Genomic DNA, 25,169 nt, shown 5'->3' with positions numbered 1-25,169 from the left:
GTTTGCCTTAGATAGCCACTAATCAATGTGGTGGTTTCTCAAGAAGATGGAAATTGATCTTCCTATGCCACTCTTAGGGATGTGCCCAAGGGATGCTTCATCCTACCATAGGGACACTTTCTCTACCATGTTCATTGGTACTCAATTCATGATGGCCAAAGTTTAGAAATGGCCCTGATGTTCCTCAACAGAAGAAATGGATAAAGAAAATATGGTACATTTATAGAATGGAGTATTACTCAGCCATTAAAAATGACCCATGACATTTGCAGGCAAATGGATGGAACTAGATAAAAATCATCCTGAGTAAGGTATCCCAGACCCTTAAGGACAAATATGGTATATATTCACTTATATGTGGATCTTATCTGTAAAGTCAATGATAACCAAGCAACAATAGGACCACACAGGGTAGTTATAAAGGACTAGAGAGTACAGATAGATCTTGTTAGGAAAGGGAAATAGAAAATACATAATTATAATTATAGATGGGTGTGGAGTAGAGGGATCAAGTAGGAAGGGGAGAGGAATTGTGGGAGGGAATACATGGTAGAAACAGCTAAAATTTAGGGGCATTTGAAGAGATGGAAACCTAATACAGTAGATGCTTCCTAAAATATATACATATAAGGTGATCTAAACAAATTCATCAAATAATGGGGAGACAGTTACAACTGACCATCTTTTGTCAGCAAATAGTTTCCAGTACTGGATGTGGTTATATTTGAGTTGTTGGCCAAAGGAATGCATGGGAACTATCAAACAACTCAGGCTATTATCAAGACTGTAAGTGTCTCTCCACAAACTGGCAGCAAGATGCCACTGCTGAAGACAACACCTCCACAACTCACTGAACATGGAGAGGTCAAGCTGGTGCCTACACAGAGCCTTCAACCCTGTGTTCTAGTGTCCCTGGCACAGGAGCATGCTCTGTATGCTGCCAAAAAATGAAACATAAAACCAAGCTAACCACAAATCCTTTGATTTACTACTGTCTGCAAGATGTGCTAGTGCTGCAGGGAGCAGGCGGTGCACGACTTTAATCCCAGCACTTGGAAGAGGCAGGTAGATTTCTGTGAGTTCAAGGCCAGCCTGGCCTACAAAGTGAGTTCCAGGGCAGCCAGGCCTGTTATACAAAGGAAAACCTGTCTTAGAAAACAAACAAAAACCATGCTACTGCAATGGTGGCAGACTGTGGGAGTAACCAGCCAATACTTGACTCAAGGCCCACTCCATGAGATAGAACTCATACCTGATACTGCTTGGGTGACCAAGAACCAGAGACTAGATAGCCCAGGGGCCTAGGGTAAATCCAAATACTACTGGTCTAAAAATCAAAACCCCAAACAAAAAAAAATCCCTATAGTGATACAATGACTCCTGCTGATATCTTGTGACATTCATAGATCAGTTTCTTGTCTAGTCATCATCAAAGATGCTTCCTCCTGCAGCAGATGGGGACAGACACCCACAGCCAGTCATGTAGAGAGTGAGAGACTTTGGAACACTTAGCTTTAAACGGGATGTCTCCATCAAATCCCTCTCAGTGCTCAGAGAACCCTGCAGAAGAGGAGGCATAAAGAGTGTAAGAGCCAAGGGCATGGAGGACACCAAGAGAACAAGGCCTTCTAGATCACCTGAGCAAAGCCCGTGTGAACTCAGAGACTAAGGGAGCATGCACAGGGCCTGCACTGGTCCACACCAGGTCTTCTATATACATATTTTGGCTTCCAGTTTAGTGTTTTTATGGGATTCCTGAGTGTGTGAACAAGTGGGTGTCTGATCTTTGTGCCTTTTCTTGGGATCTTTTCCTCCCATTGGTTTGTCCTGTTCAACTTCCATGTGATAGTTTTTGTATTAATACTATCTCTTAGAAGCCTGTACTTTTCTAATAAGAGACAGAAAGGGGGTGGGTCCAGATGAGAGGGGAGAGAAGGAAGGAACTGGGAAGGTAAATCATAATTAGGATATATTATGTGAGAAAAGAAGAAAAGGTCCCAGTATAAAAGACGAGTAGAGTAGAGCAGTGTACCTTCTTTCTGCCCCACTGCTGTGATGGGCATTTTATCCCCCTTCCTTGTTAATTTTTCAGCAATATCTTTTGTAATTTTTTCATTAAATTTCTTCATTTGTGTGAAAATGTGTGCAAACACACACATGCCAAGATATTATGTGCGGAGGTCACAGGACAGCTTTCAGGACTTGGTTCTCTTCTTCCACCATGTGGGCCCTGGGGATTGAACGTGGATCATTAAGCTTGGCAGCAAGTGCCTTAAATTGCTAAGCCATCTGTCCAGTTGAGGTCTCTTTTACCATCATCACTAACAATCCACATGCTTTAGACAATAATTTACTCACAAAGGAAAAGACACCACCAGCTTTATTAATAACCAACATTTTTATTAGAGCAGTTACAGTTGTGGAAACTGTACATTATACATTTTGGTTTCAAGGATTTTATATAAATTACGGAACTCACTGGCAGGGAGTTCTTTTTCACAGCAAGAAACTTTAAATAACAAAGTCATGTTTTATTAAGTACATTGGCAGACTTTATGTGCTGTCCAAAATGTAGAGTACAGTATAACAACCTATTAGAAAGATCCTTCATGGAAAATACAGCTGTGCACATTTTAGAAAAATACCCACAATTTGAGCTTTGTTTTAAAAAAGCTTATAAATCATATATATATTTATAAATGGAGCCAACATGCTCACTTTATAAACATCCTTTAATTCTCTGTTGCCCATTATTTTCAAAGCATTACACATTTAAATAAACACTTAGTAAGATTAAATATTCTATTTTCTTAAAAAAAAAGCCTTCCCAACATAAGGAGCTACAGGGGTAGGAAGGAGCAGGGACAATGTGGAGACCCACACAGGGACTTAGTTTGTTCTTGAGTAAAAATGGACTTTCTAAATTTAAAAGTCAAAGCAAAATGTAAAAAATAAATATACAAGTTGTAATTTTACTTTCATTTGCTCTCTTTCTGCCTTATTCTTATTTAATCCATGTTGGTCACACCCAGGAGTCTTAATATATTGCACTTCTGCAAAAAATAAATAAAACAACAACAACCCCCCCCCACTGGGTTACTACCCTGCAGGTGGCTTGAAGCATGCAGTCCACATGTCTCGTCTGCACTGAGAAGGCAACTAAGGGTGAAAGACTCAGCTGACACCATGACGTCACGGTTAAGATCTAGAACAGTTCCCCTCCACAAGGTAAGACCTTCAAGAGACTCGGACATACCTTTCCTCCCCTGATTTCTTCTTAAATAAGCATTCTTTATAAAGATCCCAGAGTTTCTCTAGGTAAGCATGCTTCTGAGTAAAATATGTAATAAAAAATCAACATCAGAACAAAACAGGACAGCAAAAGACAAATATTTAAAATAAAGCCATCTATGTCTTTAAATTTTAAAATAAAATTACAAAACAACTTTGAAAAATGTTGAAGGCAGAGAATTGAGGAGCATCGACTTAACAAAGCTTCACCATCTACCTGAAGGCATTCAACCAAAATTTGAGGTTGGGATGGGGGTGGGGGGATGGAGAGAGAGAAGAGGAGCTATTAATAGCATCTTGCTTAACTTTCATGGGAATTAACATAGCCACTGACAAGATTTTATTTGGTTGTAACGTACGTCAGCAATGAAACCGAACCCGTAACCACTGATTACAGCAATCCATGCAACATTTCGCCTACACTGCTGCTGTCTTTCAGCTTTTAAAATGAAGGAAGCACCTCCTGAGTGCGTCAACCATTCACCTCAACAATGTCAAAAACATTTCAAATTAAATAATTTCTTTGGAAGGTATAATACCTTCAGACCACTACATCTTAAAGACAAATAGCCTTCTATTTGTTTAGAAAGAATAAGCAACATGAAAATGATGTATTGCTATTCAAATAAACAACACTCTTTCACTAATCTTTTGTTGTTACTTTTCCTTGAGATGCAACCTGTGTGTTTTTGTCCAGCCAGGACTGCAGGTGGCAGATGACTATGCATCATACTTAAATAAACAGCACAAATGAGCAGAGTCGTGCACTAGCAAATGAAACGTTCTCTCCCAGAACACTCTAGGAGACGTTAAACAGCCGGTCTTTGCAGAGGACTGCTGAGTGACGCTGCTACCTACTTCTTCTAATGAGATAGCGGTGAATGTTGGAACCACGCCTACCGCAGCACAATCCTCAGCCCACATTCCTTGGGCAGTCTTCTCTCCCCAGCTCCCTACTAAAAGCGTCAGATGGTAAAATAGTAAGGCAGCTGTTGACTTCCATCAAGAAAAAAAAGTTGCGGGTCCATACATTTCCAGTTTAGTCACACTCTGCTAGGACAGATGGAGTAGCCAATGCCAAGAACTTCGCCGGATGGGGCTGCTTCAGCAGATTTTAAAAAAGAATCATTATTAAGCTTTGCTCTCCAACATGGCTGTGTACTTCAGCTCCCAGGGGACCCCAAAAGACACAAAGCATTCTTGGGGGACTGAACAGGTCCTCTGGCTGCATTTTCCAAGTCTCCTCTCTTTCGTGATCCCATCCCAATTTCAGCCTCCTTGCCTGAGTCTGACTGGGCTGTGCCGTTTAAAGGGCTGAGGACGCCATGGCAGAACTGTGGGCTAACTCCACTAGTTGTCATGACTTCACTGAAGGGTCAAAACAGTTGTAACATTAAATAACCATACTGAGTCACATTTAGGCACAGCCAACATTAAAGTGAAAGACAATGTCATTGTTAAGAAAATGTAAATTGGAATTGGAGAAAACAATGTTACTGCAATTTTGTATAGAGATTAAGGTTATGCTTACCTTTCCCAATCCAATCAAGTCAGAAAGTGAACAAAAAGAATGGCCAACCCGATATTCAACAACATGACCAGGACAATCATGACAGAATTAGGGCCCTGAAGGAGAAAACAGAACAGAACAAGCAATGTTTCCATGCCAGTACAGCTGCTCTACACAAACCCAGCACCAGAACCAATTACCAGAAATGTAAGCATGCAAACATGGCTAAAGAAACTAAAAGGCATAAAAGGTAACAGCCCTTCCAAAAGGTGTGAGCTAAATACAATAATGCTACGTTTAGATGGAGTCACTGTTCAACTTCCACTGAAAATTAACGTAGATTTGAATTACGTTAAAAACTGTTTTCAAGTTGGGTGTGGTGGCACAAACCTTTAATCGTAGCACTCTAGTGGCAGAGGCAGGCAGGGGGTCTGTGAGTTCAAAGTGAGTCTGGTCTACAGAGTAAGTTCTAGACTAGCAAGGCTACATAGTGAGACCCCTTCTCAAAAACGTCTTTGTCTGCAATAACTTACTCTATTCATCCTACACAACTGGAGGCCTCATTTGGGAAAGGTCACTGGAAAGGAGCTTGTGGGACTTAGATGCATAGTTGTCCTTCAGGTGTGACAGATCCAGAAAAGAAGGGCAGTCCCTCATCAAGGCAGTTAGAAAATAAGAATAAAATCACAGGAATTTATTCTTCCAAGGAAAACTTCAGGAAAACACTCAGGTTATAGGTCTTCTGAATCTTATACTGGCCTTGAACTTATTATGTAGCTGAGGATGGTCTTGAACTTCTGACCCTCCTTTCTCTACATACTGCTGTGCTGGGAAATAGGTGTGTATCACTATGCTTGGTTTACATAGTGCTGGGGACTGAACCTAGAGCTTCACCCATGCTACGGAAATGACCAAATGAGTTACAGGCTGAGCCCTCCCTGAGGTTTTCTTAACTCTTGCTTTTTTTCAAGGCCTTCTTCTGGGCCCTACTCCTTCCTCACAAATGGGAACTTGAATACCTCAACCTCCAGAAGTTATTTTTTAGGTCTAATTCTTTGTTTCTCGATTCATAATCAAACCACTGTAGAACAAGTCTATTAACCTAACAGTAGAATCCTATCTCAATAAATATCAATATAAATATGATCAGGTAACCCAAGGTCACCAAGCTTTTATTCGTTTAAATAAAGTTTATATGACCTAGCTATTCAGGTCCGGTGATGTCTGAAGAATCCACCTTTATTAGAAGTATAAGATCATGTATTATTATTATTATTAAAATAGCACAATTCTTAAAACAGTAGGATTCTAGACTGCCTTTATATTGTATATAGATTAATTGGCTTTATATTGTATATAGACTAATTTATGTTTATGCGTACAGATATTTCTCCTGAATGAATGTATGTTCCTGTGGGGGTCTCTGCCTACTCTGCCATGGCCCTCAGAGTGTTGACCTGTGAGAGGCAAGAAGGCAGTCTGGCTCAACAGGATTCAGTAGCTGGTGTTGGTTCAAACTTCGAGAGTCTAACCTTGAGTAGTTTATTTTAGGAATACTTAAGCACAGTGCAACTTGGAAAAAGTTTCCTGGTGCTAATTAACTCAATCTTGTATGTACAGGGAAGCTTAAGACTCAACCACATTGAGAAAAACTTCGTACAATCGCAAAAGATGGATTCAATAGATTAACTGAGAAGAAAGGCTCTAGATAAGGGTTTGGGGGAGGATCTAGGGCGGTCTCAACCACACAAGATAGGGCAAATGTTACCAGGCTGCCCGCCACATGCACTCTTAGCCTCCTGGGCAGAAAACAGCTTACACATCTCTCCATTAACACAGACAACCCTCTGTGTTTAACATTCCTGTGTCCCCCAGTGCTTATCTGTGAGCACAGGACCTCTGTGCCACCTACATGTGCCCATATGTGTGTTTGGCTTGCAGAGACCCAGAAGGGGGATTTGGATCTACAAGTGGTTGTGTGCTGTCATGTGGTTCCTAGTAACTGAACCTGGCTCTTCTGCCAGAGCAGCATGAGCTCTTAACAGCTGAGACATCTCTCTTGTCAAAATTAATTGTTCTAATTAAGTGTATACAAAAGTAACCAATTACACGCTGAGTATTAAATAAGTCTGTGCTAAAACAAAGTGTCAGGGGCATCAAATGTGCCTTCTCTGGTGACAGGATTGAATAGTAAGGAAGTCTGCTTAAGTGTTCATCTTCCAGGCTGGAGCTTGGCCTAGGTCACTAGGGATGACTTGAAGGACATCCCTACCCTGTGTTCATGGGCAACAGCTCTCTGGTGGAGGTCAGGGTGCCCTGTGCTTCCTCTGTTGTGATACTTGCCACATTTTATTGCCATCTGCTGTTGCACTGTCACCTTCCCACCTAGACTCAGCTCCACATTATCAAGGGCTTTGTTGATAGTGTTGACTCTGTCCTCACTGTGTCCCCAGTGCCTGACTCTTGGGGTATCCAGTTTATCCATGCAGCCAGGGTCCAAGGAGAGCTCACTACTTTGTAGCACTTCTCTAGGTACTGGTGGTCTGGATGGTGAACAAAACAGGTGAACTCATTGCAATAAAGAACAGATGAAGCTGGGCGGTGGTGGCACACGCCTTAATCCCAGCACTCGGGAGGCAGAGGCAGGCGGATCTCTGTGAGTTCAAGGCCAGGCTGGACCGATAGGCTCCAAAACAATAGAGAAACCCTGACTCGTAAAACCAAAAAAAAAAAAAAAAAAAAAAAAAAAAAGAACAGAACAGATGAATTGTTAGTAAAGTGGGGTATGGGGACTGAAAACAGGGCCTTTTGAGGGACCTACGAGGAAAAGCCACCCCTACCTCTTAAGCCCCAGGTAGATGGAAGAAAGAGCAGGTTTTAAATGCCAGACAGTAGACTAAGCATCTCTAAGTAGATTATCACTTAGCTCTTATTATTCTTCAGGTGAGATTATTAGTTCCATTCTGGGGGGTTTCAATAGGGTAAGTATATTAGAATACTTATGGACTATTTATGAAATCAAGGTTCTTTAGAAACAGAATTAAATGTCAGGCTCTTCACTTGGATGGTTTAGACTCTTTTCTCTAACCCTGCTAAAGCTCAGACCTTAGTTTAAAAACAATTTCTAATGAAGCTCTTCAAGGCAACATTTAAATCTATATCCTGTAATTCTCAGAGAAACAAAATCTTACTAACTTCCAACTACTTGATTAATCGGTGAGCCAGGTGTGGCGATTTATGCTGCAATCTTAGTACTCTGAATGCTGACACAGGAGAAATGCCATCAGTTCAGGGATAGGCTGGGCTACAGCATGAGGCTAGTTGCAATAAATGGCGAGTTCTATCTCTTACAACTTCTCAACCACAGCAAGCTTACCACACAGAAACTCTTAGAGCTCAAAATACTAGAGATAATCTTTCAATATCCCATCTGTGCATAAAGAATACGGAAATGTTATGGCTACTCTATGCTTTGCTTAGACTTTATTCTTAAGTGTGCAGACAATTTGGGATTGCTTCAATTGTGGGCTAGTACATTTAATTTCTCTCACAGATAATGGGTACATGAAGGACGGAGAAAAGCATACTGGGTGAGAACAAAATCCTATGGAGTTCAGGGTTTGAAGAGGATGCAAGACAAACAGAATCACCAATTGCCTTTGAGACTGACATCAAAAACTGAAGATAAGGCTGGTGTGTAATGCAGAGGCGGAATAATGAATGACCCAGCATGTCCAAGGCAGGCCTTGGGCTTGATCCCAGCAAAAGGATAAACAAAACAATCTTTAACTCCCATTGCATAAACCCTAGTAAGGTGCTATTAGTTTACATGAACTCTTTCAAATTGGTTAGTATTCTGGGTTTGTAAATTGTCTTGGGTTGAATTTAGCAACTTACTATCTTTCTTCAAAGGCTTGTCCTACATCCCATTGTACTTGTAATCTGGCTTCAATGAATAATGAATGAATGGTTTATCCAGAATGAAAAATACATACACATGTATTTCCCACTGAACACATATATTTATCCTGTATATGAACTAATATGCAAGCATATTTACCCTACCAGTGTAGCTCTCCTTAGGTAGTTATTTTAAAAGATGACTCCGGGAAGATGAGCATAGACCAGTAATGGAGGGCTCTAGCAGAAGCCAGGTGAAAATGAAAATCTGAGATGCTCTGTTTAAGAGACAGGTAGCAAGCTGTGACCTTGGCTTTCTTCAGACACTTTAGGCAGGCCACTGGGTGAAAAGCTTTACGGTAAAGTCCCATAAATACGACTGTGGTGGCCAGTGGTGGCTTAAAATAGCGAAATGAAGAAAAGCTTAGTCCTACTTGCCCAGACTGACTGGGACAGGTGTGACAGGGAGCAGCAGCAAGGCCGACGCTAAGTACAGATCAGAAGAAACCTTTAGGCGGTTAGGAAAATAAAACAGACGGTGTCAAAATATGAGAAGATATTTAGCTCAAGTTGACCCTGCAGGGGCTACAATCCTTACAGGAGCCTACCTCCTACTTCTTACGTTTGTTAAGTAGTTAATTTTCTCTAAGTGTTAGTCTGTCCTCCAGAAGACTTTCTACATTTTCTAGATCTACATCCAGAGTGAACATGAAGAAATGGAATGTACAGAATCATTTATGAACGATTTCCATTTTAGCCAGTATGTTACTGATAATGACAACAGTAACGCCCTTGGAGCATTGACTCTACTTGGTACTGCATTAGGAATATAACAATTTCCCCTGCTGCTCACTGAGAGTACTGGCTGATTTATTGTGGGCATCTACTAAAACCTGCTCTTATATGGATATTTCTATGAATTTTACACCATTCATTATCTTTGAACTTGCACAGTGCCCTCGGTTTCTCAGGACAGTAGGTAGTAGTCCATTGTTTCTGTTGTTATTCACTGACTACTCTGACAGTGATGTGTCACTTCCTAACTCCAGCTAAGAGGGCTGGCACTAGAAATGAGAGGCAGCTCCCTGCTGCTATGAGGAAGGCAGCATTTTCACACCGAGGGTCAGGCCAATCCTGCTTTCCAGATCTGGATGGTCATTCCCAGGGCAGGCTGAAGCTCAAGGGAGAGGCATGGCTGCTGAGAGCATCTCATATATATGTAGCTTGGATTTTGATCAGTGAACTTGAGTTGGAAGTTTCTTGGCTTACTTCAAGAACCAGCAGATTCTTCACATTAGTAAAGCCTACGCTTTTCCTAAATACACTGGTAGTGTGTTTACAAACACACAGTGGTACTACAGAGAAAGATTTATAGGTAAAGCAATATTTTTTTTCCCTATCTCAGGCTGATGAGGGGGATGCTGGGCACATTCTTTCACTATGGTATTTGGGAAATTAAATGCCCTACCAGGCAGGCAAAGATGTAACATTAATGGAATGGCACTGCTGTGATTTGCTCCTTGTTAATCAAGTAGATAGTATACCCATGAAGCCTTATTCATAAATATTCAAGTTGAATGTCTGAGAAGTAGTTGTTTCATGCAGTGAATCAATAGTGGTAGAACTATAACAAGAGATAATGGTTTATCATTGTTCAAACATTTTAAAAACCAAATACTTACTAAATACTCAAATGCCTTATGTCTGTCTTAAAAGTCATTTACTTCCACAAAAGTTGACTCTTGGGAAGTTATTAGTCTAGCTGGATCTGATTAATTTACATTTAGCTAATGAAAAAGTGAAGGATGAAAAAATAACCTATGTTAGAGGTACATATATTAGCAAAAATTAACATAATTCAAAAGATGAATTTTAATTGTTTAACCCCATGAATAAATGGAATAAAACTAAGAAAGTGATAGCTAGTCTATAATATACTTGGTCAGGTTTCCAGTTCAAACTTTTATGTACATGTTTCTGAAATGCTAGTACCCGTCAAGAGGCCATGTCTTACTTACTCCCTGTGTAGTACCCATCAAGAGGCCATGTCTTACTTACTCCCTGTGTGTTTCACAGTGAACCTGACTACCCAGAGGCATACAGCACTAAGCTAATGTATCATTTTACTTTAAATCAGTCACTTTAAAAAAAGATTCTAAAAATATTTCAGATCCCATAAATCCTCCAGAATTTCATAAAATCCCAGTTCCATATGGCCCTCACCAAACCAATCTCTTGTCAAGGGCCATGCAGTAGACATTTACCAATAACACAAATCTTACTGCCCCCCCCCCAAAAAAAAACTCACCTGTCCAAGACACATCAATGGTCAGTATCTATTAGACAGCTGAGTCTGGAAGCATCCACACCCCAGAGATGAGTTATAAAGGACTACATTGTTGTAAAAAGATTCTCACTTGGGGAAAAAAGTATTCTTATTGAAGAGCCTGGCTCACTAAGTAAAATACAGACTGCGTATTTATGAGAATTTACAATGACTGCTCCTGACAGTCCTTTGAGTAAACATGGAGCTCCTTGTTGCTAAGCAGAGAGGCACTGGCTGTGATAGTGGCTATGTTTCCCTTCTAGGGGGCCACTGAGCAGGTAATTAAGAACTTACCAAGACACTCTGATAGATACTTGCTAACCCATGAGACCATCTTGGGCTGGCCAGGCCTTAGTCCCATCTGAACTGTCTGTCTACAGTGGGTGGCTGAGTAGGCTCAAGATTCTTGTCCAGAGAACTCTTTGCTAACATGAGCTTTAAACATGTTCTGCTCTGTTCTAACAACGCAGTGGAACTTTGTCAGCCCAACTGTAGTCAAAATGGAAAATAACCCACTCCATACTGCTCCCTGAACAAATCCAAGGGAAGGGCTCTTGCGAGACTTACTGAATTGGCTTCTTTTTCCGAAGAAGGGCAGGGATCACTGCTTGCAGGATTCTTTGGTATAGCAAGTTCAGACTTCTTGGCTTTTGGCTCAGCTTTGCTTTCTTTGGCAACTGATTTTGTCACAGATTTAGGGGGACTCCACTTGTTAGGCGACGGCCTATATACCAAAGCCGAGGAAGACTGGGTGGCTCCGTCATCCTCCCCATCTTCTGGAGGATGCTGGGGCGTGTTCAGTTTCACATAGTAGCCATGATACTGAGAGTGCAGCTCCCCATTGCTGGGGTTGGGAACATGATGGCGGCCAGAGTACTTGGACACTGTTGCTCCGAGTTCCTTTGAAGGAGCCTTTGACATCAATGGTTTATTGACAATGGCTGTCACTTGCTCCTCAGTCATGCTCCGTTTATCTTGGCTGAGTCTTGCCCCTGAGCTGGGGTTTTGTTTCTTCATGGGCTTTGGGGAGGAAGGTTGAGGGGAGTGGCTCTGTTTGGGACTTGCCTCAGGAGACCTGGGTGGTGTCGTGCCTTTGCGATAAAAATGTGGGGATTCCTTTGGTGATGGTGGCTTTTCTGGTACCTTTTCTTCTGGATTTTCTTTAACATCTACCCCCTCCTGAAATCTTTGTTTTATATAATCAGGGCCTGGAAATGAGGAACAGAAAAGAAAAGTGATAAAAAAAACTTGAAAAGGTTTGCAATCTAGGTGGACTATGATTTTACTAAAGGAGATCATGTCCTTCCTTCTCAAGATATTTATAAGGTGTGAGCACATTTCAATGCCTGAGAAAAAGGTTACTCCTGGAAAATGCTTTCAAGATAAAACTTGTTACTATTTATACTATACTGATATCCATAAAAGATAAAGAACTTAATACTTCTCTAATATGTGTATTATTTCTTATTGGAAGAACATGGTAGTTTGGTGTGGAGCAGAATTCATGTTGGTAGAACATCTAACGAAAAAATTTACTTACCCCAATTAGGTGGTATAATCAAAATAAGAACAGCATTAAATTGAATAAAGAAATAAGCTTATTTTTGTCTGATCAGAAGTTTACAGAGATCTGCATTGTACAGGGAGAACCTGCTGAGAAGGTATTTTTAACCATTACTGAAACTTTTTGGTTAGGACCAACTTCTGCCTTTAGGCTGAGCACTTTGGAATAACTTCCATGTAGTCCATTCACAGTAGGGACATGTTACCAACACTGTTCACAACCGTCTCAGGTTTTGTATTTAATTGAAAAATATATACTTCAGGAACATTTATAACACTTTTTAAAAAATCAATTTAAAGTTACTTATTTTTGGAAGTAGAGACTAGAGTAATAGTCCAGCAGATAAAGTGTTTTCTAGAAAAGCATGAGGACCTGGGTTCAGGCATCAGAAGTGATGTCACAAAAGCCAGGTATGGTTTTGTGAATCTGCAATCCTGGCACCAGAGAGGCATGACACACAGACTGGCTCCTAAGCTTGGCTTAGATAACTGGTGAGGCCTAGGTACTAGTAAGACCTTGTCCCAGAACAAAGTGGATGGCACCTAAGGATGACACGATGCTGCTCATTGGTTTACACACACACACACACACACACACACACACACACACACCTACATACATTCACATACTTAAAACAACAACAACTGCTTCACTTTTTTTTATATTGAACTCCTCATAAAACAAGAGGGTACATGGTATGATGGCACAGGCTATGAGAGCTTACTGATGCCAATGGTCTAGAAAGGGGGGCTTGCTAGGGAGTCAAGACAGCTCTCAATTGTGGTGCCTTCCTTCTGCGTGTGCTAGCTCTTGGCCCTTCCCCATAACCATGTCATGTGCTACCACTCTAAATCTCATGAAATCAAAGTCACACTCAGCAGAGCTGCCATTTTCTTGTAAATGGGCAGGAGGTGACACACTTTCACACATTAATAAGAGAGAAACCAGCCACTAGCTTGCTCAGGGAGCCAACCAGCTCTTGCCAAAAGCATTTCATCTTCATTTTCTTTCCTGTGTCCAACCCCATCTCTCATTCCCAACCAGCTAAAGACATGCCGAGGGGGCTGAAGAACAACAATCCTCAATTGTTAAAATATACTTCACATTCACACTTTAATTGCTCTTCCATTGTAGCTAAGTTAGCAATTTATAGTAATATGGTTGCTATTTATTTTATAAACCTTTGTTTGTTGATGTTTTGTTTTTCCTTGAAATGTAAAGGCTCACCTAAGTCATAGGAAGTAGGTTCTACTGATGTGGAAACAGCTCAAAAGCCAAGTCACACAGTTCCTGGCTCCTTTACAATACAGCACAATGCTGCACAGAAGGCAACTTTTTCTTTCTTATTTTTTTGAGAGTATAATCACAACATTGTAGGGATATATTATTTATGATTTATTAAAGCTTGAGTTGAGGATTCAGAAAGCAAAGTCAGTCACAAGCTGCAGAAGCCAGACACACACCTTTAATTCCAGCAGCCAGAAGCTAGTGGTACACATCTTTAATCCTAGGATTGAGGAGGATTGAGAGATAGATGAATCTCTGTGGGTCCAAGGCTACCCAGATCCACACAAGAGTGAATCAGTCTAAAAGAGAATTATAGCTCAAAACTTTCATCCCAACATTAGGGAAGTATATAAGACAGAAGCAAGGTCTCAGAGAGGCATTCATTCTCCAGCTACACTGAGGAGAAGTAGCCATGTGAGACTTGGTGAAGAGCTCGTGGGTGGATCAGCCCTTTCCATCCTGAGCTTGAGGTGAGAGATAGTGGCCAGCTTCTTTGCTTTTCTGATCTTCAGCTTGAAGTTTGAACCCCAATATCAGTCTCTGGGTCTTTTATTATTTCATGCCACACAATGTTTCCCCCTTCCTTTTCCTCCCTTTAAGTGCCTCCCCTGCCCCAGGTACCCCTCTCCAGCTTCTAAGTCCATGGGTTCCTTTTCCACAAATTGTCATTGCATGCATATATGTATATGTTCCTAAATATAGCCTTTTAAGTGTGCATAATGTTACTTGTGTGCATGTTTTCAGGGCTGACTGTGGAACACTGGACAACCAATTGCCATGCTCTTCCCTGGGGAGGGCCACTTTTTCTGCTCCCAGTATTCCTCAGTTGTCTGTAGTTTTTGTGTAGGGTTGAGGCCTCCTGGTTTTTTTTGCCATTGAGTTTGGCATGTCCACTGGTGTCCTCTGCTCAGCTCAAGTTTGGGCTCATGTTGGTGAGACTTTCTGAGAATATACATAGATTCAGCCATAATACAACATTCTCCAGAAGATAAATCCACCTGTCAGCCTTCAAGCAACCCCAAACTTGTCAACAATTGGGATTTTGAATTTCTGAATTTGTTAAGTATCTTCTTTTCTTTTCTCTTCTCTTCTTTTCTTTTTGAGACATGGTCTCACTATGTAGCCCTGACTGACCTGGAGATCATTATGTAGCCCAGGCTGGCACAGAACTCAGAGATCTGCCTGCCTGCTCTTCTTGAGTGCTGGAATTAAAGGTGCTCACCACTATGCCTGGTAAGCACCCTCTTTTCTAAGCTGGTGGTTTTAACTCTCCTATAAAAGTGGGAGGGGGAAATGAGTTCCTGACCTAGAGAAAAACATTTCACTGAATGAGGAAAGGAAAGGGTTGCCTGTAACCATGCAAAGGCCATATCCTCGTTGCTGAATTCATCCTGGGTGCTCTGTGCTGGGCATAGCACCTACACGGTGCAAAAGCATCATGGGCACAAGAAATTCCATTATCCATTGACAGACTCACCCCTGCTTCTTAGTTTATTTTAGCTGTTGAGTATTGAGCATAGGGCCTCAAATTGTACTGATGAACCATACCCACAATGCTTGCTCTCTTTTTAAAACCCTATAAGCTCACCTGTACTTGTCCTATATGGAGAACCCTTTATAATTCTGCTGTAGATGCATTTTTACAGCCCCTCCTCCTTCGTGACCTCTGCTAGGAGCCAGCCTGACTGTTGCATATTATCTGCTTTCCCCTTGCCATTCCCACATTCCTCTATTCATTGTCTTTAAAATACCTTGTGTTTCACTGTTATTCGATTTTATAGCATTCCTGAACATACCATTCTAGGCACCGTAGTGAATGTACCATGCAAAGATAATTATAATAGTCAAGATTCCTGGAGCCAACAGTTCTAATTTAATCTACACAACACTGAACAGATTATATAAATGACTAAGTATTTATGACCTCAGTCCAACAGATAAGCACAAACTTATGTTTACCAAAAAAATTTGCCCATGTCTTTATATCAAAATTAAGGCCTATTAAAGGTTAGCATTTAACTTACACATACATACAGGAAAGGGTGGAAGATATAATAGATGCTGACAAGCATCAGTTACATGTTCTAAACAATAGAAGAAAAACATCAAGAGCCGCTCAACTTTGAGAAGTAAAGGTGTCAAAAAGCGTGTTTCATTTAGAAGATGTGGGGCTGTGACATTGCCCCTACGGACTGGCTTTCTCCCAGGGACCACTGATCTGCTTTCATTTATCATGGGGAGAAGATCAGAAGTAGGCAAGGGAGTTTCCCTGATAGTTCCCAGCAAAAATGACTCCCCATTGAGGATGGGGTGGTGCCAACATCCACAGCTGCAAGAGACTGTTTACTGGGGAAAAACTTGGCCTATTTAGTAATACTGGCCTAAGACCACACTTAAAAGTTATATACTTTAATTTCTGTTTATGTGTGTGTGTATACATGAATACACACATATATAAAATAACATTTGAATATGAACATATTTTCAAATGCTTTATATAAACATTTTAAACAAAAGCAAAAACCCCACGTTTATACTGAATTTATGCTTATGAAACTTATTAGGATGCTAAGTTGAGGACGTTACAATAACTGTGATACTCAAATTTGTATTACACCAAATGTACTTCCTGACTTAACTCCCAGACACCAGACAAGTCACTTCTGTCTCCTTTAGAAGCTTGCCATATTGCTTCTTTGAACAGTTATCTTGTCTTAGGAGGAGTAGGAAAGGTGTGTTTAGTATGGTCCCTTACAACTACTCTAAGCCTTTTTGGAGATTTTGAGCTAGGACTGTCACCTGGGTTGCTGATGTTGCTGAAAAACCTGCTGAATTCAAAGAAATTATTAGAATGGTAGATGTACATTTGGGTACCAACACTCAGATTGAAAACTGCCTCGCTTTACTCACTGGAAAATGACTTTAAGGAAAACATAATTGCAGCCCCACGCAGTGGTTCCTATACTTGTGGCCTATCCAAGTGTAGACAATTGAATTTGCATGCCCCAGGTGATTCTATATTCCAGATGCAAAAATTACGGGTGTTGAACAGACCTCCACTAATGCCCGCCTTACATGGCTACACCCAAATGGGAAATCGTTCCATCATGGCACAGTCATGTTAGAGAGAACTGGCCAAATGTGAGAATACACAGTTGTCTTTTTCCAGAGGAAGAGTCAATTCATTTTAAACAAGACAGTTAATGTAATGCAGTGGACAGAGGTTTTTTCCTGGACTCCGTTCTCTTGGAAGGTACATGCTGTGCCTGCTACTTGTTCTATGTAGTAATGTGTGTTATAACGTAATGCCAGCTACATAAAGCTGGTGAGTCGTGGCAGCTTACTATCAGGACCAGCCAATATGGATGGAAACTATAATAAATGTTGAGAGTTTGGCAGTTGGAATTGGCAGACAGTCATGTTTTTATAGGCAGGATCTATGAATCCTGAGAGACTCTCACCCCCACCCTGGGATTCATATTGAGAAAAAGTCACCTGGTCTACAACATTCCACACAGGGACTGTCAGCCTGTCATTACCATCACAGAAAGGTAAGCCCTCACAGTGGGCACAAAGGCTTTGAGTGGACACTGGCAGACAGTGGCAGCAGGGAATCCAGTTTGAACTTCAGAAACGAGCCTCGCTGGGCTGGTCATGGGCAGAAGGAGCACCACTAAGACTTCCCCCAAGCAAATGTCTACAAGGGCAAGGCCCCTGTCAAAAGCTTATCTGCAGCAACAGGAAATCATTTAACCGAAATCAATCATTTTCTCAAGGCTGCCAATTAGGACAAAGTGAGCATACTGCAAAGATTCTAAAGAGATGATCTAAGCAGCAGAAACAGCACTGTCTCCCCTAAAGGGCCTTGCAGCCCCCTCTTTAACAGTTCTGCAGAGTCTGTGACCACAGTCAGAGTTCTCAGCTGTGAACTGTGGATGTCCACCCTGGTACCCGGCAAGTGGCTGCCACTCAAGACATGTTTGTGAAATGGAATATGCAGGAGTGAGGGGTCAGGATAACCAGGAGGCTCAGCAATCTCCACTTTCACGTCCACTAGCGGACTATTCAGTTTCTCTTCTCCGTGGAAAAACAAAGTACTCAGAATTTAAGGTCTGGAAGGTGAGCTCAGAAGCCATCTATTCCTGGATGCTTCCATTTATTTAACCAAAATAGTGACACATGAGTGACTGGCATAGGCCTTTAGCAATGAGGAATACTTGGGCTTCCAATTCATGAGAAACACAAGCACAGCTAACACTTAGTAACGTAGATTACGGGCTTCACTTTCATTGTAAATAATCAGTGGTGCTGTGTGAGCACCCACATTTCAACACAGGAAGACAACACTTGAGGATGTTGCTGAGGGAAGCAGGCTGGCATTCTCCCGAGAGGGCTCAAAGTAATAAACTTATTACAGTCCAAGGCAGTGTTTCAATTCATTTAACTTGTTCTTGGACTTACTGATAAGTGTAAGAAAATCCATGCCTTACTTAATATGAGCTGGAGTTAAAAGTGAGACGAGGGTACTTATGGAAGCAGGTGGGGAATTGACTCAATGAAGTGCTTGCCACACCAGTATGAGAACCTCCAACTTAGATCTCTAGCACCCATATAGAGCTGGGGTGGAGGTTTATGCCTGTGATCCTAGCACTGGGAAGGAAGAGACAGGTGGATCCTTGGAGCTTGCTGGTCAGTTAATCTTGCCAAATTTGCGAATTCCAGGTTAAGTGAGAGACCCTGTCTCAAAAACTAAGTGGAGAGTGATCGATCAGTCTCTAGCCAACATTCACAAACACAAGCACACACATAACATCCCCCCACAAAATCATGACTGAGAGTAACCCAAATAGCAGGATGAAAAGCCACAGTATAGTCTCTCAGTTTCCCTCTTTTCTCTCTCTTCACTTCTTCCCGATCGTCCTCAAGAGCTGTAGTGCAATCCTCCTGGCTTAGGAACTTGAATTATCCATGCACTCCCCTTTCTGAAACTCTTAAGACTGGTATGCCATACTGGAAGGCCAACTCATTCATTCACAGTGGGCAATGTGAAGGTCACATAAGCTACACGGCTTTTATTGATACCACCAAGACTCATCACTTCTGAGGGTAGAGCTTCATGACTTCCTGGTCATTGTGAAATCAGGATGAGGAGTATGAGATGACAGAATCTCATCAATATGAAATACGAGAATGAAGTATGTAATGGGACCAGGTGAGCTAGCTTGATGCACCTATTCCCTCAGTCAGGACAATGATACCAGTGGAGAATACACCTGCCTCTTGGCTATGGTTCCCTGCCTCTTGGTTCCCTGCCTCTTGCTTCATAATTAGAAACATCCTTGTCAATGCAACGCAATAGTTCAAGCTCTGGTCCAGGCTTCTCTAGAAAGGGTCTGGATGGATAATGCCAGTGTTTGCCTCTGTGACTCAGTTTGTTTCTATACTTCCTATGCTAACTGATTCTTTAGATATTTCCATGTGCCCAGTCATGTTCTATCACCGAGGGTTCTTGACTGGTCTCTTCAATATATGGCTCCTTTTCCACTTAAGCTTTCTTCCCAAATTCTCAGCGGGTAAACCACTATTCTTTCACACTGATTCCAATTTAGGTTTCTCCATGTGTATGCAATACACATCTACTAGGGTGATTTGGTGATTAGAACTTAGCCCTTAGAGAACTTAATATCCCTATACAGGTCTGTTTTTATCTTGCAGTTAATTGATCCATACAATACTAGATTTCTGAACTAAAACTGAGAGATTTAACAATGATGAAAATACTGCCAGCTCCTAAAAGTAGGTAATTTGCTATGAAAACATTCAAAATGTAAGCTACCAGACATGGCTATCCAAGGGCTGCCGCATATGCCTTTCAAATAATGGTGATATGTATATCTGAGATGTGTAAATTAAGCGGGCAGGCTTAGAAGTGGTACTCAAAGTCTTTTTGCAAATGCCTATCTGATTTGATCACCCTGTAAATACAGTTTGGAAAGCATGAGTTATATTCCCTTGAGAAGATCCATAACACCCAGCACAAAACAGGCTTTCTATACAGTTGCTGGAGGAAGTGTTGGCTGTGGGTCAAAGGGCTGCAGTTGCCCTTTAGCTCTGGTCTCAAAGAGGCTCACTGTCATCTCATGCTACTAGGATGTATTCATTACTGATGAGCAACTTGCCTATATGAGTCTGTTAGAACTAAGGAAGGGTGGAATTACATTTTCCCACAATATTTCTTTTCCCTCAAATGCTTTTCCACCATACAAAGGCTTTTAAAAAGCATTCAGTCTGGGAAACCGAGATGGGCTTCAGTATCATTTACCTCTTGGTAATACCTGAGAGAAGTCTAGAGGGACCCCGCTGTGCAGCAGAATTAGCAGGGCCAAGAATTAGCATCTGCAGACAACAATGCTAATTTTGTTTGCTGGCAAAGCAGTTCAAGCCCACTGTGTCCCAAGCGTCTGGCTTCTCCAGATGGTGGCATGGTTGGGAGCAGAGGGCAAAACTCCCTCTGCTTGCCCAACTCTTCCTGTGGGTTTCACGCCCTGGAATAGCTAATCTGTCAAGGTCCTTAGATACCAGGAAAGAGGGAGTTTATTCATCAGAGCTCACTTTAAAATATGCAAAATGTCCCTTTCTTAGTAAAATATACATGTATTAACCCTTTTAAATCAAACACACATAAATAAAGCACCCATTATCACTCTTGAAGAAGCCACTCTGCCAAGACACTTAAGTCTCAGCAACTCAGTGGGGGCACTTCTCCAGAAATCTTACTATCTTTCTTCTTCTTTCCCTGCCTCCTCACCCTCCCTTTCCTCTCTGCGCAGACGGGGGGTGTGTACATGTACATCTGTGCTCCTGTGTTTCCCCTCCCTCTCCTCTCTGTGCGGACAGGGGGTGTGTACATGCACACATCTGTGCTCCTGTGTTGAGGCTGACATTCTGATGTCTTCCTTGGTTGATCTTCACATCTTAGTTTCTGAGACAGCATCTCTCATTGAACCTGGAACATGCTATTTCAGTACGAATGGCTGGCCAGCAAGCCTCAGGTAGCCTCCTGTTTTGTCCCACTTATTCTGTAGTATTGCTGAGCTAAAAAACAAAACAAACAAAACCCCATAGACCTTTAAAGGAAAAGATGAGGCCTGATTGCTCTCAGGGGTCCTATACCTGCTGTGAGCGGCACAGGCCTAGGCAGGCTAGTGGATCTCTCCTCTTCCATACCTTTTCCCTTGCAGTTGCTCTGGGATGGTAGCATCTTCCTTCTTTTGGCTCACCAATCCCAGCCCTGACTGCTTCCAGGGACCCCGTGGCACACATGCTGTGCTTCCCTTCCCTCTTCTTCCCCTCCACTTGTCTGAACTAAACCCAGCCTCCAGGCCTTGCCCAGGTCCAGTCTGGTGAGTTCTCTGAACCCCAGCCTGCCCAATCCCTCTCCAGTACCCAGACCCACCAGATCCATGTCACTCCCCAGGCTTGGCCCCTGTCACACATCCTGTGTGCTGCACCACATCCAGCCTCCAGGCCTGGGCCACACATCTGCTCATAGATCAAGCATGTTAAGTCTCTGAAACCTGACCAGCCTGCACCATCCTCAACCCATAGGCCTTGCTTTAGCAGCATAGCCCAAACAACCTAACACGATGCATCACTTCAAACTCACAAGCAACAAAAGAAGCTCACATCACATTGTAAAAATACAAACAGTATGAAAGACCAACACTGGATATCTGACCCAAATCTACCAATCTGCTGGTAATGTTCTCCATTGGGAATTACTTAGTTGATGCCCAAGACACAGAACTTGAGAGAGCAATCTTAAACTTCATCAAATCATTCAAGGAGTTTAAAGACACAAGTTAACAGCTCAATGAACTTAATGAGAATAACAATAACTGCCCAAGTGAAGGCCAAGAAAACACAACACATGGCCAAATGAAATGATAAAGGCAATGCAGGATTTAAAAACAGAATCAAAAGAAACAGAAACACTGAAGAGAACACAAGCTAAAACAAAGATGGAACTGAAAAACTCAATAGCTCAATTAGAAGACTCAGATGCAGATATTGGGGTGGGAGGATAACGTAGAGGATTTAGAACAATCAGGCAAGAAATATGGAAAATTAAAAAAAATACATGAAAGAAGCATCCAGAAACTGTGTGACACCATGAAAAGACAAAAGTTTCTGATTATAGGCATATTGGAAGGAAAAGAATCCCAGGTCAGTGACACAGATCAGATTTTCAACAAAATCATAGAGAACAACCCCAAATCAAGGAAAGATAAACCCAGTTAGATATAAGAACTGAAGAGACTCTGGCCAGCTCGGAGTATGGCTCTGGCAGGCCTTGCTCTTCTCCCCATGCCCCCTGCCTTGCTAAAAACTATTAGATTACATTCTTAAAGCTAGCCACCAAAGTCTACTCCCTTATTTGGCCACTCCTCTCCCCACCCCAAGGCTGACTATCAAGGTCCAGCTATCGAAGTGTTCAAGTCCAAAAATCAGAAGCCTTCTTTGGCTCACCTAATTAACATATCCAGTTAAATGCTTCATCCTAACACAGGTTTTCCCACTTTACCTTTAAAAACTGCCATTTTCCTATGGGCCATGTCTGTCTTTCCTCTATCCAGAGGCAGTCCCGTATCCTGGGACAAATGCTCCTGCCCCTTCTCCCTTGTTCCCTTCCCCTCTCCTTGTCCTCCTAGTCTCATAGTCCATCCTTCATCCCTCTTGGGCAAATAAATTTCTGGGCCGAAAACTTGCTCTGGGGTTGCTGTTCTTTTCAAAAAGTACACAGAATACCAACCTGACAGGGCTGGAAAAGAAACGCCCCACAGCATGTCATGGTCAAAACACTAGACAGATTGAAGGATGAGTACTACAGGCTGTAAGAGAAAAAGGACAGCTCACATATAAAGAAAAATCCTTCAGAATAACAGCTGGTTTCTCAATGGAAACTTTGAGTATAAAGTAATTACTCCAAGTTCTAAAAGACCATGGATGTCAACCTAGACTATAGTACCAAGCAAAGCTATTGGGCATGGCTGAGGGAGAAATAAAAAAAAAATGCTATGATACACAGATTGGGAAAAGATATTCACTAACCCCAAATTTGACAGAGGGCTGATCTCCAAAATTTACAAACAACTCAAGAAGCAAGTCTCCAAAACACCAAAGGATCCAATCAAAAATTGGGATATAGAACTAAAGAGAGAATTCTCAATAGAGGAGACTAAAATGGCTGAGAGACACTTGAGAAAGTGCTCAACATCCCTAGCCATCCAGGAAATGCAAATCAAAACAACTCTGAGATATCATCCCACTCCTATCAGAATGGCTAAAATAAAAAATACCAATGACAGTTTATGCTGGAGAGGATGTGGAGAAAGGGAAACACTCCTCCACTGCTGGTGGGAGTGCCAACTAGTACAGCCACTTTGGAAATCAGTATGGACATTCCTCGGGAAAATGGGAATCAGTCTACCACAAGACCCAGCAATTCCACTCTTAGGCATATACCCAAAAGATGCACATTCACACAACAAGGATGTCTGTTCCACTATGTTCATAGCAGCATTATTTGTAATAGCCAGAATCTGGAAGCAACCTAGATGCCCTTCAACTGAAGAGTGGATAGAGAAAATGTGGTACATTTACACAATGGAGTGCTATTCAGCAAAAATAAAAACCAATGGAATCTTGAAATTTGCACTAAAAGAAACCATCCTGAGTGAGGTAATCCAGTCACAAAAAAAGAAACATGGTATGTACTCACTCATTTATGGATTTTAGACATGAATCAGGGGAGTGCCAGCATACAATCCTACTGCCAAAGAGTCTAGGAAACAGAACCTTCATTCAGTGGCTGATGGAAGCAGAGGCAGATACTCACAGACAAACACTGAACTGAACTAGAATCCAGTGTCAGAAAGAGAGAACTGACGGGCAAAGGAGGTAAGAATGGGCTGGTTTAACCCACAGAAACAGTTGACCTGAACAAGGGGGGGGGCTCTTGCACTCCAGTTTGATGGCTGTGTGGAAAACATGGGACTGACCCATACCCCCTGAATGTGGGTGTCAGTGAGGAGGCCTAGGTAATCTATGGGACCTTGGGTACAAATATTACCCCTGGCATACAAATAGATTTTGAGTGCCCATGCCACAAAATGGAGGCTCTCTCAGCCGGGACTCTTGGAGGAGAGCCTAGGCCCTGCCCTGGATGAAATGACAGTCACTGGAGATCCACCATGGAGGGCCTCACCCTCCTTGGTGATCTGGGTGGGGGACTGGGGAACCTGGTGGGAAGGGTGGGGGAGGAGGAGAGGGAGAGGGAGCTGGGATTGACATGTGAAACAAGATTGTTTCTAACCTAAATAAAAAATGCTATGATATAAATGAACTGAAAGAATCCATACAGAGAATACTGGAAGCAACATTTCAGATTGAAGAGGAGGAATAAGCATAGACAAGAGATTACAGAAAGAAAACAAATGAGCTGGTAACTACTGAAACACAAAACAACAAATGAGCAAAATGAGTGCAACCAACACACACTTTAAATATTAACTATCCAATCAAAAGATAGGTCAGATGAGTGGATTAAGAAAAAAAATCCATCTTTCTGCTGCCTACAAGAAACTCAGCTTTGAAGACAGGCATCATCCTAACAGTGAAAGCATGGGAGACAGCATCCCAAGCAAATGGAACCAGGAAGCAAGCTGGTGTCACTGTCCTTATATCTGACAAATGACTTCAAACAAAATCTAATTAGAAGAGATAAAGAAGGAAGGACACTACAATATAATCAGGGGACAATTCACCAAGAAGGTATTACAGTCCTAGACATAAAAGCTTCAGCTTCATAAAAAGCACACTTCTGGAGTTAAAGACACAGACAGAGTAAGTTTAAGTGAGCTAGTAACAGGTGATTTCAAAACCCCACTTTCATTGCCAATAAACAACAAACACACTGAGAAGATGATCTTGGAGACACATTCATTCACAACAACAACAAAAATAAGGATAAACCTAATCAAGGTAGTAAAGTCCTCTACAACAAAAACTTTAAAGCCCTCAAAAAAAGATAGTAGAAAATGAAAGACTTGTCTTACTTATAGATTGGTACAATTAATATTGTGAAAAGGTTCTTTCTATCTAAAGCAATTTATAGATTCAATGGATTCCCAATCAAAAATTCCTACAACATTCTTCACAGAAACAGAAAAATATTATCCTAAAATTTATATAGAACAAAAGACCCCAGATAGCCAAAGCAATGCAGAAAA

General features: G+C 41.7%; 1 protein-coding gene across 4 annotated transcripts in view; it reads right to left on the bottom strand.

Annotated features, from left to right (window-relative positions):
* Positions 1 to 2,379: 2,379 nt before the first annotated feature.
* Positions 2,380 to 25,169, bottom strand: part of Jph1 (junctophilin 1) — an 86,728-nt gene continuing 63,938 nt past the window's right edge. The window contains exons 4-6 of one of the 4 annotated variants that reach the window (XM_021225263.2): positions 11,595 to 12,235; positions 4,823 to 4,917; positions 2,380 to 4,393 (exon numbers count right to left, since the gene is read on the bottom strand). In XM_021225263.2, the coding sequence (XP_021080922.1) occupies positions 4,837 to 4,917; positions 11,595 to 12,235 (722 nt within the window). In that variant the 3' untranslated portion in view covers positions 2,380 to 4,393; positions 4,823 to 4,836. The other 3 variants (XM_013110897.3, XM_005066771.4, XM_021225264.2) reach the window with 3 other exon arrangements.

This window comes from Mesocricetus auratus, unplaced genomic scaffold (assembly GCF_017639785.1).
Source record: "Mesocricetus auratus isolate SY011 unplaced genomic scaffold, BCM_Maur_2.0 Super-Scaffold_6730, whole genome shotgun sequence".
Classification (NCBI taxonomy): Eukaryota; Metazoa; Chordata; class Mammalia; order Rodentia; family Cricetidae; genus Mesocricetus; species Mesocricetus auratus.
This window is presented reverse-complemented; position numbering and strand designations above follow the sequence as displayed.